Here is a 14,323-nt window from a genome sequence, read left to right as displayed (position 1 = left end):
GTGCTCGTCAGCAGAGACGTGCTGGCCATTGGGAAATTCGGGACAATAGAAAAATAAAAACAAATCATATATTTAATTTCGTAGATACACAATTATCTTTTGACAAGGTAACAGCCTATATAATCATGTTGCTTTGTGACATAATAATGTTGTGTTTGTTGTCATGATTTGTCACAACAAGAGTTGGCTTTGTCCGCGGCGTAAACGTCTTTAAATGAATACTTCCTGAAAAGTCTATGAGGAAAATGAACGGGGATTTCTTTTCCGGGTCTCTCGAAGGGGCGGGACTGCGACGCTCTATTGGCACCAGGTGAGAAACTGGGCTACAAAATCGTGGGATAGTTTTTTTAAACGATATAAAAAAATATATACAGTACATTATAAATACAAATCTGGTCCCGGTCTCGACTTTGACACCGAGCCCTCCAACACTCGTGTACTCGACACCAGACCTGCAGGCGGGCCCGTGCATATACATAGCACAAGGAAACCCCCGCGCAGCTGGGGTTTAACATTCGACTATCGGGTCACCGCTTTTTCTTTTCCTCTCTATTAAAGAGATATATACAGTAGTATGTTTTTGTCCGAATTAATGGTTTTGGCCTGGGCATCAAATATAGCCTAAATGTTCATTTCTCGTCATAATAACAGTCCTCCCGGGCCCTCCAGTTGTCTTAACCTGCATATCCTTCTCCGCTTTCTGTATTATAATCTTTATTTCATTTTGCAGTAGAGGGCCATGGAGACGGCCATGGCACACACCTCCAGACCTGCGATGACCAGGACCACTATCGCGGACAGTCTTTTGTTATCTTCAAACACACTCGTGATCCTCCGGAGGCAGCCGGCCACGGTGCTGGACGCATTGTGAGCCATGTCCGAGTCACACACCACCGCCCGGACGCCGGCCTCCGGTCCACAACACTGAGAGGGGAAGGTCTCCGCGTTGCTGCTGTGATACGGAGAACCCACGAAGTCCGTGTAGTTGTAGACCCCGCAGCAACCCAGCTGGTCCATGGTCGCGCCCCAGAGCCGCGTGACCTCCGAGCTGGCCCCGTAGTACGTCTTGATGGTCTCCGCCGCCCTGGCGCCCACCTGGTCCATCAACTCCTCCGTCAGCGGTCTGAACACCGCGATCGACAGGGCTCCGGCCAGCATGGCCACGAACGCCACCAGCACCGTGCCGAAGAACAGGAGCAGGACGAACTTGCTCAGTTTCCTCGCGGCGCAGCAGCCCAGGAAGGCCACGGCGAGCAGGACCACCCCCACGGCCATCATCAGGTAGCTCATGTTGTCGAGGAGCTGCTTGAGCGCGGCCGGCGCGTCCTCGATCTGACCGAATTGATCGAGGACGGCCAGGTTCAGGGACGGGGAATACCTCAGCCAGAGGCCCAGGAACAAGGGGGTGGCGCCGGCCAGGAAGAGGGTGCTGTTGAAGGCAACCATCGCACACTTGAGGAGGGTTTTAAAACACCCCATCTTGCAGCTTTGCTTTACTGGAGTTGAGTTGGCGTTTCCCCCTTATAGGTCTATAGGTCTATACTATACGAGTCCTTTGGAATTTCAGTTGATTCCTATGTTTGGATGTCTTTTTGCTCAAAGCTCAAAGGGCTCCGGTATATACAGTATATATGGCTCACAGGTGAGAACGGGCTGAAACCTTGATAAATAACCTGACGGCTGATGTCATAGTACTTACGTCATAGATAACTGACATCTGGTCACATGCCATTAAAAATGCACATGGAAGCCACGCCGTTATTAAACCCTGTCATGTTTTCCACACATTGTTGTGCGAGCACTGCAGAGCGTGCGCAATTAAGTACTGTTATGTCGGCCAATCAGGGCGCTGCGTGCGTACGTCGGTGCGTCGCTCGGCCAATCAGAGCGGCAGAGTTGGCAGCTTGCCGCGTATGTCGGCGGTACCTTTGACCCTTTGGATCGCCTCCTTGTGTTGGTGGCGTTGCTCGGCCAATCAGGGATTGGCTGATGATGTCACTATGTGTGTTTAAAAACATGTTTAATAAAATACGTATGTGGATGACGTAACCAATTTAAGTATATAGTGTATATATTAACTATGTCAGATGTTTGAATAACTTGATTGTAGCTTGATTGCGCAGTAGTTGACGGTGGAGAGCCCATATTAGTGGTAACCTAATATGGACCCTGTATACGGTTTCGTCGTATACAGTGTAAGATGGTTTCATTTTACACTCTCAAGAGAAAATGTTTTGTTAAACATCTGCATTACTTCATTTACAAGAAGTCTACGCAATTAGAGAATGTAAAATAATAGTTATTTTGATCAACATTTGCCTGTTATCTCTCCTATGGTATAGCCTACCACATCTCATCCAACGATAACAAAAATATTCTTTAGTTTTTGATCTGCGAGGCTAAATCTCACCAAACGGTGGTCTGTGGCTCATAAATGCCGAATACATATCGTAATGGGCCTTGATATGAAAAAGGTTGGAAACCACTACTCAACAATGTTGTGTAATTAAGAGATGTGCATGACACATGCAGGCTGCATGTGTCATGCACTAGGCAGGGTAAACAGGACAAAACACACAAGTCAAACGTTTAAATTAATACTAAATTAAGTAAAACATGGCAACAATCAAAACAAACTGTGACCAAGTGAGTAATCAGTTGTTGGTCATGTCTGCAGTGTGTATGACGTGTGCTGTGTGAGAGGTCCTTAGCAGATTCAGGGCAGATTCACACTCAACTGGGGGGGGGGCTCACACTATGGTCCCGTATACACTCGGGACCACTTCGCTCCTGGGAACAGTACGCAGCATTTCACACTAACCACAACATCTGCCATGAATTGGTCCTGAGTGCATGTGCATCTACGTATAGGACCATAGTGTGAATCTGCCTTTATACTCTCTCCCAAACCCCACCCCTGCACTCAGGTGTACACAATCAGCAATCAGCAATCAGGCTGCCGGCTAGCCCAACAGTGAGGAGGTTTGTTTAATAGCGAGCTTTAAAACTGGGTATAGGCCTATAGTTCAGTGAAGACACACCAGAAGTTGCATTTCATTTACATTACTTTACACAAGACAGATACACATTAGGCCACTGCAAATATGAAATCGGTCCTTCAAAGCAATCACATTTTAACATGCGCACATCAAGAGCAGGTAAAGCCACACCACACCAAAAGGGAGTCATTTCACTGCATTGCATAACTTGCATAAGCCCATCGGTAGTGTGGTTTAAAACTTTACAACAACTACACCAAATAAATACTGTACAAAACAATCTGACTATAGGCTATTATTAGTAGGCTAGGTTGAAACATTTCAAAAGCTCAACCTGACATTATACGTCCACATCATTTTCTCAAATAGCTAAAAGCTTGTAATCTACAAGCTCGCAACTTTTAGATTTGCTATTTTCCACTATTCTTTAAATAGAGGGTTACTCGTTAATCTTCTCTGAAATAAGGCCTCCTGTCTGAATTGACGCACTCAAAGATCTCTCTGTGTGTGTGTGTGTGTGTGTGTGTGTGTGTGTGTGTGTGTGTGTGTGTGTGTGTGTGTGTGTGTGTGCGCGTGCGTGCGTGCCCACACGACACGTGCACGTGCAGCAAGTCAGCAGCGCAGCGGGCCGGAGTGTTGTGCTGAATACGTGTTTCTTGCTGAAGCAGAACTCATTTGATGGCTCATTGAAGGCCCATTATTACCAAGACGGTAGCAGAATGGACTGTTATTGACGCGGCGGCGCGGTGGCTGTCAGCCAGCCCGTTTCACTTTGTGGACGAGCAGCCAGCAAGCACACTCTAGCTCACGTCTGCAGCATAGCTTTAAGCACCGTCACCTTTCATTTTATATCGTGTCCTCTCTCTCTCTCTCTCTCTCATCTGTCTCTCTGTTTTTTCCTTTCTCTCACATCGTTCTCATTCCCCCACGCACTGTTCATTTCTCCTGACTGCATGCCCCCCCCCCCCCGTCACTGCTCCACCATTTAAACACTCGCCCACGCTCATTCCTTTGATTTGATTTCGTAATACAAATGGATGTGTCATTGCATACACCTTTTGTATTGTGACACTGTGAACCACTCCATACTGGTTAACAAGCTTAAAGCTATTGGTTTTGATAGCACATCAGTGAGCTGGATGCAGTCCTACCTGGAGGGGAGAGAACAGATGGTGGATCTCAGCAAGGCAGATGGCTTCTTGGTTAGAGTGGGTGACAATATTATCACACGTAAAGATGAAATTACCTACCTAGGTTCCATCCTGGAGGCCAATCTTTCCGGTGATAAAATGGCCACCAACGAAATAAAAAAAGTCAATCAAAGAACAAGATTCCTTTACAGGATCTCCTCACTGGTCAACAAAAACACCTTGAAGACCTTAACAGGAGCCCTCGTACAAGGTTTCTTTGACTATGCATCCACCTCTTGGTACCACAGCACCTCAAAGGCCCTTAAAACAAGGCTCCAGACCTTCCAAAACAAACTGGTCAGGCTTCTACTTGGCCTCACCCCCCGAACCCACCTCACCCCTGCCCACTTTGACAGGCTGGAATGGCTTAGGGTCGACGACAGAGTACAGCATCTTGCAATGGGTCTGGTCCACAAGATTCGATACATCACCAAGATACCCATGTGCCTGTCTAAATACTTCCTTAATGTAAACGAAGTCCACACCCACAACACCAGAGGGAGTGCAACAAACCATGTACAACCCAGATTTGGCACAAACAAAGGACTAAATTATTTTCGCTCCTATGCCACCAAAATGTGGAAAGCCCTACCAACAGTCATTAAGACATGTGAATCCCTTGACACCTTCAAAACCGCTCTCAAAGGGCACCTACGGATGGCTGCAATTCGAAACTGGCCTCTGTAAAATCTGAATCCCCCCCAGCCCCCCCCCCCCCCCCCCCCCCCCTTTTCCCCTCACTGTATATGTATCCTTTCCCTTTTTGCTTCTGTTATGCACCTTCGTCTAGGGTGAAGGGATATAACACAATGTGCGAGGAGACAGGGTTGAAAAGAACTTTAGTTTATTTGTAGTAGCTCTTTTTTGTTCATTAGCAGAGACAAAGTTACATTTCTTGTTCACAACTCTAATGTTGGCTTCAAGGTGCAGGTTCTATTCTAAGAAAACTGATCTAACTAAAAGTCAAAAGCTTACCCCTAACTAAAGGCCCTAACAGAATGTTTAAACAAAATTACAATTCTAAATCCCTAACTACCCTAACTAACCAAAAGATACAATAACTTAGCAAAATAAAACTACCTGGCATCCCTACATGGTGGAGTAGGAACCGGGCTTCATATTTAGCAGTAACAAATAATAATGTACAGATTTATAAGAAAACACAGATTATAAACAAAAGCAAACATCTCTAAAGCAACTTACGGCAGAATGAACAGAACACCTAACAAAGAACAAACTAGACAAAAATGGCAGGCAAACGGGCGGAGGACTAGAGGGATCGAGTCTCTGCTGCAAACATGCTGTCGTCCCCTCCAGAGCAGAAGTCAAACTGAGACTTTATAGGCAACAGCCAACTAGGCACAGCCAACTGGGATTAGGGTGTGGGCGAAGACACCCAATCAGGAAGGAGGGGCAGGTCCGAACATGGACCTGTCAATCTCACAGGCAAGTCTGCATTCAATCATTCACTGCCAGCCATCAGCCTCTCTCACTCTCCAACATACTCCATTCAATACCTTACATGAAACACAGAAAGAAACAAATTATAATACAAGCCATCCACAGAAGACCAACATTTCCATACTATACATATTATTCACAGCTCAACTAATTATCATCATAACAATTAACCATCACAACATCAATAACAAATACTCAGAAGGACCATGGTCCGTAACAGCTTCCTTTATGATGAATTCCTGTTCTGTTCTTTAACTACATAGAAGTGTCTATTTGTATGTCTCTAAATGTTTTGATGAATTGAACAATGTGGACCCTGTTGTAAACAAGTGTAATGCTTAATTGGGCCGTCCACTCACAGTTAACAGTCTCTGCATTGAGTTTGTGCTTGAAATGTACTGTAATTCTACAAACTGTTAATAAATATTTCAATCAATCAATCAATCAAATTGCTGAGACACGAGTGAATGCATAATGCACACAAACACAGTAGTTTGAAAACAAACTACTGTAACTACACACACTCACCTAATACACTACACACCTTATCCCGCATGCATGCCTTCAGATCGGCCGCTATCGAAGGTGACATCCGGGACCCCGTCAGATCCTGACATGCTGTTCGACATGACATAGTCAGGTAATATAGGAGAACAGATATTGGGAGTGCAGGGACAACCTCAGATATTAACATTATATTCCATATTTAGGCTATACACAGCAGCAATATCAATAGCTTTTCTATATAATGACATGGAAATTACTTAACCCGTTCTGAACGGGCACCCATTTTGGTGTTAGCATCATGTTATGCTTTAAACTATTGAAAAATAGCAGATCTACAAGCTCATAGCGCGCCACTCGGTGGTGCGCTATGAGCTTGTAGGTCTGCTATTTTTGAAAAAATCGAAGAACGACTGACATTTTTTTAAATCTGATCTCAGGTCAGAATGGGTTAATCAGACCAGTGTGTGTCCAGTGGAAACCTCGTATGAATCTGATCTCAGAATTACTTAAAATGGGAAAAGGTGGAAGGTATACAGATATAGAAGCTATAGTGCTAGTTGAACACTGCATTGTGCAATACTGCCCTATTATGTATTTGTTTATACAGAGCTTGGTGAGTTTGCCATGGGAAATGTGGGGGTGGGGCAGATTTAGCTGTTCAAACTAAACGGGAACTGCCCATAGATCTGAAGTCCCGTTAGTCCGAACATGCATTAAAGGTTGGCGAACATGCACTGCTCCCGTGCTTGCGGTTATGTTTAGGTTAGGGTGATGACACGGCACCCACTAAACGAATTCTGACCTGAGATCAGATACAAAAAATGTCTTCATCCTGACAGTTTTCATTCTGACCTGAGATCAGATTCTAAAAATGTCGCTCTTCGATTTTTCAAAAATAGCAGTCCTACAAGCTCGCTATGAGCTTGTAGATCTGCTATTTTTAACATAGTGCTAACACCAAAATGGGTTCCCGCCCAGAATGGGTTAAGCACTCTACACTCATGCATCTAAACCTCCCGGTTTAGACTATACTGCAACTCTCTATATTTGGGTCAGCCCCACACTCCGCCATCTCCCGCCTACAGAGGGTCCAAAATGCTGCTGCCAGACTGATAACTGGAACAAAGAAACAAGATCATATCACCCCCTGCATTGGCAAAACTACACATGGTTAACTTGTTCAATCCCTCAACGGCCTCGCCCCTCCTATATTTCCGAACTAATAACAGCTCCCCCTGCCACCGGGACACTATACTGTAGATCCTCCACTCAAAAACTCGTTGCAGTCCCCCCTTCAAATCTGAGAGAAGGTTTCTCTCTAGCTGCACCGTCCTACACTGTGGAACCATCGTCCATTCCACATCAAGGCCCCACCCTGGAGATTTTTAAATCCAACTTGAAAACGCAGTCTTGTGTGAATACAGTGTGAAGTTATTGTTTACTGTTGTTCATTGTTTTAGTTGTTATTTGTTTGCTTGGCCTGTTTTATTATTATATATTGTATTACATGTTCTATTATTGCACTGTGGATGGACTATACGGTATACCTGTTTTCGGGAAAGCACTTTGGGTCAACTGCTGTTGTTTTTTTGAGTGGTGCAACCACTCCTACAACCAGCAATGTCCGTGTATACCTGTGTGTGTACCTGTGTGTAGTCATGACGACACGAGTATGTGACTTATTAATACCAGTAGGGGGCACCAGAAACAGAGAGAGGGGTATGCTGTGCCTGCTGCCTGCTAATGAGAGAGAGAGAGAGAGAGAGATAGAGAGAGAGAGAGAGAGAGAGAGAGAGAGAGAGAGAGAGGAGGGGGGGAGAGAGGGGAGTTGCACCACTCGGTTCACACAGGTGTGATTTTTAAATGTGCTTGACTTGACAACACTTATTAGTAAACTAATACTTAGTTGACCAGCTGGGGCCTGTTTCACGAAACTTGGATTAACTAATCCAGGCTTTAGGCCAAAACCAGGCTTTTTCAATCCTTGTCTTTACAGCCTGCATGGTTTATTCCGTTCCACTAACTAAAGCCAAGCGAGGCTCAGAATTGGCGGATTTGGCGAGCCGGGATCAGCAAGCCTGGCTGAATAGACTTGTATCAGGACGCTCCGCTTTTACCCCCCGTCCCCCCCCGTCCCCCCCGTCGTCACCAAATCTCTTTGACGAAAGTAGCACATCTACAAACTACAAATGTGTTACAACATTTCGTACGATCACATATCGTCGCTCTTATCTCCATTCTAACATTTTGTGTTATTTCGCAAATGAACCTTATTGTACTTGATCATACTACAGCACAGTGTCACACGAAAGCAATGCATCAAATAGCAGATCCGCAAGCTCAAAATGCAGGGTGAAGCAATAGAGGGGCATGCACGTGACATCACCATCAAACCCGGAAGTTACACAGGAATGCCTAGTACTAAGTGGCAAAAAACGACTTTCTGGCCTTGACAATCCATGCATGCATCCAAACAGAAAAGTCCTATCTGATTGCATTAAACAACGTTAAACAATGTTAAACTCACTTTGCCTGTTGCTTTGCCACTCGATGTGCCATTCACTTTAAGCATGCGCATACCCTATAGTCTATACAATGCCTTTTGTTTTTAGCTTGTAGATCTGCTATACTTTTGATTCTTTCGAATTTGAATCCTGAAAAGTAACAGTTTTGGACTTGAGGTTCACACCCTACAAGGAGTCCCCACCCCCCTACACACACACACACACACACACACACACACACACACACACACACACACACACACACACACACACACACACACACACACACACACACACACACACACACACACACACACACACACACACACACACACACACTGACACACATAATATCGATGCTAGGGTTGAAGTAGTTAAATGATATGCGTTATAGGCTTCTCTTAAGAGAGTCATCTTTGGATGGAAAAGACAGTTGTGCTGAGCTGGAGAGGCAGCTTTGGGAGGAATGAAAACACTGAATGCAACAAAAAGAAGAAAAAAAAGCGAGAGAGAGCAAGCGAGGGGAAAATAGCGAGAGGAGAATGGTATAGCTTTAAGCTTCAAGTTTTGGTGGTGATGGCGTACCTGTCAGAGGAATGCTGGGATAATCCATAAACTGCTCAAGCGCTGCAAATGTGCTCCATTATAACAGCTGTGGGCGGCTGCCAGCCATGCAGCATTCTGGACCATTTATTATTAGGGCTAACTGAGGTGAAGAAGTCTCCACAAGTATAGAAGAAGGAAAGACAGAAAGAAAGAAAGAAAGAAAGAAAGAAAGAAAGAAAGAAGGAAAGAAAGAAAGAAAGAAAGAAAGAAAGAAAGAAAGAAAGAAGGAAAGAAAGAAAGAAAGAAAGAAAGAAAGAAGGAAAGAAAGAAAGAAAGAAAGAAAGAAAGAAAGAAAGAAAGAAAGAAAGAAAGAAAGAAAGAAAAGAAAGAGATGATTATAATAAAAGTAATATCCATGAAATTATAAAAACCGATGTTAAAAAGTTTATCTCACTCTGCCTACTATGTGTGTGTGTGTGTGTGTGTGTGTGTGTGTGTGTGTGTGTGTGTGCGTGCCAACAGCTAGACTAAAGGGAATTCCCCATACATGTACATAGCCCAGGAGAGATAATAGACTTTTAGCTCACCAGGAAGAGGCTCTGAGCCTATAGTGTGTTAACGGCAACCTAAACATGTTAAATTATAACCAAGAAGCATTGTTTAATTTAATCACAATTCATCGTAGGAAGGAACACAATATTGTTCTCGCACGCACGCACGCATGCATGCACGCACGCAGATATGACGCTTCCCTCACACTGACAGGTGGTGGACTCCAGGGTCATCTATGTTGTATGTTTGGCTTTTACGTATTGAACGCTCTCCCATGTTCTGCCTCTGTGCTGCAGATTCTTCTGTCAATGTCTCCTCTGTCATCTTACATCAAAACAAGACGGCAGGAGGAGGGGCTGTGGGGCAGTACAGGCTTTATTGGTCCAACTGTCATTAGACCGACAACCTATCCATAACCTAACCATGACAACCGTAAGCACGGGAGCAGCCTATCCATAACCTAACCATGACAACCGTAAGCACGGGAGCAACCTATCCATAACCTAACCATGACAACCGTAAGCACGGGAGCAACCTATCCATAACCTAACCATGACAACCGTAAGCACGGGAGCAACCTATCCATAACCTAACCATGACAACCGTAAGCACGGGAGCAACCTATCCATAACCTAACCATGACAACCGTAAGCACGGGAGCAGCCTATCCATAACCTAACCATGACAACCGTAAGCACGGGAGCAACCTATCCATAACCTAACCATGACAACCGTAAGCACGGGAGCAGCCTATCCATAACCTAACCATGACAACCGTAAGCACGGGAGCAACCTATCCATAACCTAACCATGACAACCGTAAGCACGGGAGCAACCTATCCATAACCTAACCATGACAACCGTAAGCACGGGAGCAACCTATCCATAACCTAACCATGACAACCGTAAGCACGGGAGCAACCTATCCATAACCTAACCATGACAACCGTAAGCACGGGACCAACCTATCCATAACCTAACCATGACAACCGTAAGCACGGGAGCAGCCTATCCATAACCTAACCATGACAACCGTAAGCACGGGAGCAACCTATCCATAACCTAACCATGACAACCGTAAGCACGGGAGCAGCGCATGTCCCAGCCATAGAGCTATAAAGGATAGAGACTGAACTGGAGCTATTCATTTCAGTGGAAGTTGCTCAGTGGCGTTTTGAAGCACCCGGAAGTATAATTATAACTCAATGGCTCGAGTGAGCGGAGGTTTAGCCCCAAGGCCCAGTTTTGAGGTCCGGGCTTATACGCATGCACGTGACGTCATGAACGTCCGTCCACTTGTGCTGCAATTCCACATTTCGCCAGTAGGTAGTGGCGTCTTCAACGTTGGATTATAGCCTTACTGGGGGCCTGGTCCGACCGCATGTCCGACCGCATGTCGGTCCGTTGGTGTGTCGGATCTGCGTGTGCATCCCGGGCTGGCTGTGCTCCGACGTGTGAGTCGGTGTGCTGGTGGAGGTGGGTGTATATGTTAGACGGAGTACGAGTACATTAGTACCCTATATAGCCCGCCAAACCCGGGTTTATATATATTCTTTAATCCATGTTTTTATCCGATCGAATCATTAGCCATACCGTTCGTTAGCACGACAGTCAAAGTGGGACAGTGGCCATATTGAAGATGCACGCGCATATTATTATTATACATTATTTTTGTGAGGTATACCTATACCCTATAGAGCGTCGCAGTCCCAATGCATTTGTCCCATAGGCATTTCTTAAAGTATTTGTTTAAAGACGGTTACGCCGCTGACAAAGCCAACTCGGATCGTGACAAATCATGACAATGAACACAATGTTTTGGGCCGATCAAATAATCTATAAGAAGAAAAACAAAACAAATAGTGTTGTCTCCTGCCTTTATTTTCTTCTTTCTAATGATTTGATCGGCCCAAAATATTGTGTTCATTGTCATGATTTGTCACGATCCGAGTTGGCTTTGTCCGCGGCGTAACCGTCTTTAAATAAATACTTTAAGAAATGCCTATGAGGAAAATGAACGGCGATTTCTTTTCCGGGGCGCGACTGCGACGCTCTATAGGGGACACGGGGAGAACACGCAAACTCCACACAGATTTCTTTTGCTATTTCTGAACATTTTATTATTATTATTGAATTATTGAAAATTCTTGACATGACCAAAATAAGGTCATGGGTGTCGTGTGTGTGTGTGTGCGTGTGTGTGTGTGTGTGTGTGTGTGGAGCATGTCCAAGCGGTTCCCGCGTGTCGGACGAATGCTCCGTCGGAGATTACGTGCGGATCCCATATGCCTATCTGTGTGTGCAGCCGTCCGTGACGTGTCATGGAGTGACATATATATATATATATGTGCAACCATAATGTGTACATAATGTATACTGCACCATGTGTGTCTTATACAGTACAGTGTATGTGTGCGTGTGTGCGTGTGCGCATTGCGCATGCATGTTCATCGTGGTACATATAACACATGCTCTTTGAGGATGTGCTTTGTCTTGTCATGGCCAGCTCGCAGTGGCGTGCACAGACATTTAGAGGGGCAGGTGCTCAAGTGAAAAAAAGGGCACCTTGTGCAGCGCATTTTGGGGCGGGAACCCATATTGGTGCTTTAGCTATTGAAAAATAGCAGATCTATTTTATTTTAATCGAAGAACCACTGACATAGAAACATATAGCTTTAGATTGTGGGGGCCTAAATTATATAGTAGAAGCGTTTTTTTTTATCAAGATTTGATCAATGTCACCATGGTCCACACACTACAAATTAAGAAAAGAAAAAAAAAAGTTTTTATTTTAAAGAGCACAGCCAAAAGGGCACGGGGTGCTCTATACCCCCTAGTGTCTATCTGTGCACGCCACTGCCAGCTCGTATACAGATCTCCACTACATTCAGTCATATTGTGTCTTAGGAACACAATAATGACCTCTTGTCACGGCCACTGGTGAGATCATGAATATAGGCCTTATAGATGAATATATACAAACCACTCGTTTAACCATTGTCCCTGTAGAGCGTCGCAGTCTTTCATGACGACGCCAGGCCCAGGAAATGATTCCCAATGCATTTTTCCCCATAGGTATTTTTTCAAAAGGTATTTATTTAAAGACGGTTACGCCGTGGACAAAGCCAACTGGAGTCGTGACAACTCATGACAACAAACACAATATTTTGGACCAAACAAATAATTACAAAGAAGAAAAAAAGTGTTGTAACCTGCCGTTTTCTTCTTCTTTCTAATTATTTGTTCGGCCCAAAAAATGTTGTTTGTTGTCATGATTTGTCCACGACAAGAGTTGGCTTTGTCCGCGGCGTAAACGTCTTTGAATAAATACTTTTTGAAATGTCTATGAGGAAAATGAACGGATAATCATTTCCTGGGCCCTGGTAGGGGGGCGGGACTGCGACGCTCTATTCAGGCCGGGGCAAACGTTTAGTGAAAACCTATACAAAGCTCACAACACGTCGTAATACGATTCAGCAGATTCAGCGTATAATATATATGAGGAAAAAGGAGTATAGAGAGACCTCGGTCAACTAAGCAGGTTGAAGTGATTGCATGCATTGAATGCACCTGTGAGTGTCTCTGTTACATCATTTGTATACGGAGCTGCTGTTATCTTTTCTCCACAAACCAACACATGCATAATCCTATTCATAATATACACACACACAAGGCTTATTGTTAAAATCATGACCTTGGCCGCACAGTATACAACCTCAATAGAATGTAATACTCAGCCACTACGTGTACACAAAGATGAACTATAAAGTAGAACAATGGTTTCCATTTGCAAAGGCAAAATATTGAGCAAATAAGCAGAAAATAAATAAATGAATATAATAGAATTTTTCCCATCACGCGCCGCTCCTCGAGAGTAATGAATTATAGAGGAGTGCTTGTCCTCGCTCACTCCCTCGGTTAATCAGCGCTCGCCTGGCTGCCCTGTCCTGCTTGCCACTTCTACCGTTAATAAATCATCCGGTCCTTCAGGAGCGAGGGTCCGTCAACGTGCCACCACTGCCCCCCCCCCCCCCCTGGCACTGGGGAGGCACTGGGGGGACACTGGGGGGGGGGGGGGGGGACACTGGGGAGGCACTGGGGGGACACTGGGGGGGGGGGGGGGGGACACACTGGGGAGTCACTGTGGAGGCCCCAGGCAGACATTCGGGAGGTATTGGGGGGGCACTGGGGAGGCACTGGGGGGGGGGGGGGGGGGCGGGGGGGGACACCCTGCGTAACATGGGGATACACCCGTTCCCATCTCACCCCTGCATGCTTCACCACACACACACACACACACACACACACACACACACACACACACACACACACACACACACACACACACACACACACACACACACACACACACACACACCACTCCCCACATAGACCCAGTATACCCACCCCACCCACCCGACACGCAGGCACTGCCTACCACCAGTTGATTTCGTCGACTAAAACTAAGACGAAAAATGTTCGTCGACTACCTTTTTTCACGGAGGGTAACTAAATGGAAACTAAGCTACGATGACTAAAACTATGAGACTAAATATATTGACAA

General features: G+C 45.2%; 1 protein-coding gene across 1 annotated transcript; it reads right to left on the bottom strand.

The window, feature by feature from the left end:
• Positions 1-714: 714 nt before the first annotated feature.
• LOC310864443 (tetraspanin-1-like) lies at positions 715-1,446 on the bottom strand (the record flags this gene model as incomplete). Its single annotated transcript, XM_083773132.1, has 1 exon — positions 715-1,446. The coding sequence occupies one exon, from the start codon at positions 1,444-1,446 to the stop codon at positions 715-717; it is 732 nt and encodes a 243-aa protein (XP_083629258.1).
• Positions 1,447-14,323: the final 12,877 nt, after the last annotated feature.

The sequence above is a fragment of the Protomyctophum parallelum genome (genome assembly GCF_964188405.1).
Source record: "Protomyctophum parallelum genome assembly, chromosome: 9".
Classification (NCBI taxonomy): Eukaryota; Metazoa; Chordata; class Actinopteri; order Myctophiformes; family Myctophidae; genus Protomyctophum; species Protomyctophum parallelum.
This window is presented reverse-complemented; position numbering and strand designations above follow the sequence as displayed.